Source organism: Aptenodytes patagonicus, chromosome 11 (genome assembly GCF_965638725.1).
Source record: "Aptenodytes patagonicus chromosome 11, bAptPat1.pri.cur, whole genome shotgun sequence".
Lineage (NCBI taxonomy): Eukaryota > Metazoa > Chordata > Aves > Sphenisciformes > Spheniscidae > Aptenodytes > Aptenodytes patagonicus.
In genome coordinates, this window is record NC_134959.1 from 22,476,469 (window position 1) to 22,481,306 (window position 4,838).

At 68.4% G+C, this 4,838-nt stretch overlaps 1 protein-coding gene across 1 annotated transcript; it reads left to right on the plus strand.

Moving 5' to 3' along the window:
* Window positions 1-1,595: 1,595 nt before the first annotated feature.
* On the plus strand, window positions 1,596-3,960 carry LOC143165491 (chymotrypsinogen 2-like). Its single transcript, XM_076348965.1, is given in 8 exon segments — window positions 1,596-1,644; window positions 1,784-1,887; window positions 2,017-2,096; window positions 2,202-2,289; window positions 3,196-3,376; window positions 3,592-3,665; window positions 3,667-3,726; window positions 3,799-3,960. Coding segments are annotated over 8 exon segments (798 nt in total).
* Window positions 3,961-4,838: the final 878 nt, after the last annotated feature.

The following is a 4,838-nucleotide window of genomic DNA, read 5'->3' on the forward strand; positions in this document are numbered from 1 at the left end:
ACGTTGGTGCCTTGCTCGTTCTCAGCGCCGCTGCCAGAGCCCAGCTCCATAATCGCGAATAGCCACCGCCTGCTCCCACACCAAAGGGGCCAGGACTGTCAGCTTTTGCTGGCCCTCGCCTTCCCGTGGCAGCCCTTCCACAGCCCCACAGGCACCGCGGCTCAGAGCTTGCCAGCCAGCTCAGGGTGCCCACGTTGGTGCCTTGATCGCTCTCAGCACCACCGCCAGAGCCCAGCTTCCAATCGCCAACGTCCAGTGCCTGCTCCCACACCAAAGGGGCCTGGACTCCCGGGTGTTGCTGGCCTTTGCCTTCCCTTGGCAGCCCTTCCACAGCCCCACAGGCACCGTGGCTCCACGCTTGCCAGCCAGCTCAGGGTGCCCACGTTGGTGCCTTGATCGCTCTCAGCACCACCGCCAGAGCCCAGCCCCAAAATTGCAAACGTCTAGCGCCTGGTCCCACACCAAAGGTGCCAGGGCTCCCAGGTGTTGCTGGCCCTCGCCTTCCCTTGGCAGCCCTTCCACAGCCCCACAGGCACCACGGCTCAGAGCTTGCCAACAAGCTCAGGCTGCCCACGTTGCTGCCTTGATCGCTCTCAGCACCACCGCCAGAGCCCAGCCCCAAAATTGCAAACATCCAGCGCCTGCTCCCACACCAAAGGGGCCAGGACGCCCAGGTGTTGCTGGCCCTCGCCTTCCCGTGGCAGCCCTTCTACAGCCCCACAGGCACCACGGCTCAGAGCTTGCCAGCCAGCTCAGGGTGCCCACGTTGGTGCCTTGATCGCTCTCAGCACCACCGCCAGAGCCCAGCCCCAAAATTGCAAACATCCAGCGCCTGCTCCCACACCAAAGGGGCCAGGACTCCCAGGTGTTGCTGGCCCTCGCCTTCCCGTGGCAGCCCTTCCACAGCCCCACAGCACTGGGGCTCCGCGCTTGCCAGCCAGATCAGGTTGCCCACATTGGTGCCTTGCTCGCTCTCAGCGTCACCGCCAGAGCCCAGCTGCAAAATTGCAAACGTCTAGCGCCTGCTCCCACACCAAAGGTGCCACGACTCCCAGGTGTTGCTGGCCCTCGCCTTCCCGTGGCAGCCCTTCCACAGCCCCACAGGCACCGCGGCTCAGAGCTTGCCAGCCAGCTCACGGTGCCCACGTTGGTGCATTGCTCGCTCTCAGCACCGCCGCCAGAGCCCAGCTCCGAAATCGCCAACGTCCAGCGCCTGCTCCCACACCAAAGGTGCCAGGACTGTCAGCTGTTGCTGGCCCTCGCCTTCCCGTGGCAGCCCTTCCACAGCCACACAGGCACCACGGTTCCGCAGTTGCCAGACAGCTCAGGGTGCCCACGTTGGTGCCTTGCTCGCTCTCAGCACCACCGCCAGAGCCCAGCCCCAAAATTGTAAACGTCCAGCGCCTGCTCCCACACCAAAGATGCCAGGGCTCCCAGGTGTTGCTGGCCTTCACCCCTCGCCCACCCCCCCCATACCTCACCGGGTGCCACGCTATCTCCCGAGGCCGCGGCTGCACGGCCAGCGGTGGGGCCTTGCCCATTGGCGTCTATAAGACGCGCCGAGCCCCAGGCAGGGTCTATTCTCTCGAGTGGCGATGGTTCTGCTGTGGCTGGTGAGCTGCCTAGCGCTGGCGGGCTCTGCCCGTGCCACCCTCTCACTGGTGAGTGCATGGGGCTGTGGGGCCCGGCAGGGCGGGCGAGAGGCGAGGGGACGCGTCGGCAGTGGGGGGGCACGGGGCACGGGCAGCCAGAACCCCGTCCTACGTCTGCCTGTGCCCCACAGGCTGCGGCGTGCCTGCCATCACGCCCGTCATCCACGGCTACAACCGCATCATCAACGGGGAGCCGGCAGTGCCAGGGTTCTGGCCATGGCAGGTCTCCCTCCAGGTGGCTGCCCGCAGCGGGGCTGGGTGCTGGGCTGGGTGCCAGGGTGGGTGCCGGGGCGCGGGCCGGGCACAGAGCACCCCGGCGACGGTGCCGGCAGTGCCGGGAACTGACAGCAGCTCTTCCCGCCAGCGCTATGACAACTTCCACTTCTGTGGCGGGTCGCTGATCAGCGAGAACTGGGTGGTCACTGCTGTCCACTGCGGTGTCAGGTAGGCACCGGCTCTGCCGCCCACCAGCCCGGGGCTGGGCATGGGTACGGGTCCCCAGGGCCCCCCCACCCCTGTGCCCGGTGCTCAGTGCCTGCCCGTGCCCAGGACCACCGACACCATGGTGGTGGGCGCGTACGACCAGACCTCGCCCAGCCCTGACGAGCAGAGGCTGACCATCGAGAAGATACCACCAGCGCGGGGGCCGTGGGCCTGCGGGGTCCCACAGACACCACGGGGAGCCCTGCGGGTCCAGGTCCCCCTTGTCCTGGGGCTCAGGTCCCCAGGGGGTCCCTGGTCCCGTTAGCCTGAGGGTCAGGATCCCTGGGGTGTCCATGGTGCCCCGCACCCCTGGTCTTGGGTCCCCTGGGCTGTCCCTGCTCCCCCAGTGCTCCTGGGCTTGCGGCTGCCCAGCAGGGCCCTGAGCAGCCCCGAGGTCCCCGGCCAGCAGCAACCCCAGGTGGGACATGGGCTCATTGATGGCCCCATTGTCCTGACCATTGGGGTCTGGCGCCTGCTCCCTGGTCCCTGGCACCCATCGGTGCCTGGGGTTGTCGCCTGCTCCCTGGGAGCGCCTCAGCTGGGGATTTGGGGTTTGCCCCCCGCCCCCAGGGTCTCCCCGAGTCCCCGTTGCTGTCCTTGGTGCCTGGGGTGTCCCCACTGCCCAGTGCCCCAGGGGCTGGGGTCTGCTCCCCAGGTCCCCATCAGCCCAGGGTTTGGGGTCTGCTCCCTGTTGGTGTCCCTGGTCCCTAGGGGGTGTCCCTGGTCCCTGGGATGTGCCTGCCACCCATCTGTCCCCAGACTGGGAACTTCTCTCTGGGTCCCTTTCAGCCCAGCACTTGGGTTTTTCTCCCTGGGTCCTCATGAGTCCCTGCCACATCCCTGCTCCCCTGTGCCCCAAGGGCTGGGATCTGCACCCCAGGGACCCTGTCAGCCTGGGACCCACGGGGCCATTCCCCGGGATCCCCTCAGTCACAGGGGACCCCGTTGGTCCCCAGGGTCCCCATCAGTCCCTGGGGTCCCTGTTGGTCCCCGTGGAGTCCTCAGTGCCTGGCGCCCTGGCCGGGGGTGCGGGTGCTGGGAGCGGTGCCGCCTGCTCCAGGTCTTCAAGAACCCCAGGTTCAACATGCTGACCATCCACGATGACATCACCCTGCTCAAACTGGCCACTCCGGCACGGCTGTCGGCCCGTGTGTCCCCCGTCTGCCTGCCCCAGGCCACTGACTACTTCCCAGGGGGCATGACCTGCGTCACCACCGGCTGGGGGCTCACTGACCCCAACGGTACCGCACCTTCCTGTCCCCATCCCTATACCCATCTCCATCCCTGTCCACGTCCCCATGCAAGTCCCCATCCCCATCCCTATACCCATCCCCGTCCCTGTCCCCATCCCCATGCCAGTCCCCATCCCAATCCCTGTCCCCGTCCCTGTCGCCGTCCCCGTCCCCAGGGCACCCGGGGGCCGTGCGGGTGCTGACGCCAGCCCACTCGCCTGCAGCCTCGGGGACGCTGGCGGTGCTGCAGCAGGTGGCCCTGCCCCTGCTCACCAACGCACAGTGCAAGCAGTACTGGGGGGTACCGCATCGCTGATGTGATGGTGTGCACCGGTGCCAACAGCGCCTCCTCCTGCATGGTAGGTGCCCCCGGGGCCCCCCCGCCCCCAGCCCCCCCCCCCCCAGCCCCTGCGCTCACCCGCTGCCCGCAGGGCGACTCCGGGGGCCCGCTGGTGTGCCAGAAGGACGGCACCTGGACCCTGGTGGGCATCGTCTCCTGGGGCAGCAGCACCTGTGACCCCAACATGCCCGGCATCTACGCCCGCGTCACCATGCTCTGCAACTGGATCAATTCCATCCTGGCGGCCAACTGAGGCCGACAATAAACGCTGCCACCCCCACCGCGCTGCCTCCTCTCTGCGGCACCGGGATGGGTGGGAGGGGGGGGTGCGGGGCAGCCGGACGGCTGGGGGACATGTGGCTGGGGACGGGGGCACGCGGTGGGCTTGGGGACACTTCTCCGGGCATGGGGACCCCTGGCCAGCACGGCTGGAGGCATGGGGACACCTGTCTGGGCATGGGGACCCCTGGCCAGGAAGGCTGGAGGCACGGGGACGTGTGGCCTCCCATGAGGTCAGGGACCCCTGTCCAGGTGTGGGGACACGTGGCCAAGTGCAGGGGCAGGGACCAGGCATGGGCACACCTGGCTGGGCTTAGGGACCCCTGGCCAAGGAGGGCAGGAGGCCTGGGGATATGTGGCCTCCTCTGGGGACACGGGACCAAGGCAGGGGTGCGTGGGCAGGTGCAGGGACACCTGAGCAGGCACGGGGACACCCGGCTGTACACCAGGTGTGGGGACAGGAGGCCAGGTGTGGGGGCATGTGGACTCCTACGGGGACACCTGGCTGGGGAGGGTGGCACCTGGCCAGGCACAGGGGCACGTGGCCTGGGGTGGGGACACCTGGGTGGGTGTGGGGACACCCAGGTGGACATGTGGGGATAAGGCCGGGTATGGTGACACCTGGTCAGCTGTGGGGACACCTGGCCGGGCATGGGGACTCCCGGCATGGGTGCTGGAGGCACAGGGCCCCCTGGCTGGGAGAGGACCCGTGTCCCAGCCCCACGGCCCCGTCAGCTGGAGCCACCTTAACGTGACGGCATCTGCGGCGGGCAGTGGGAGGGGACTGGAAGGGAAGGGCCAGTGGGGCAGGGGGAGGGCAGCGTCCTGATCCTGATCCTGGCCCTGGCCGGG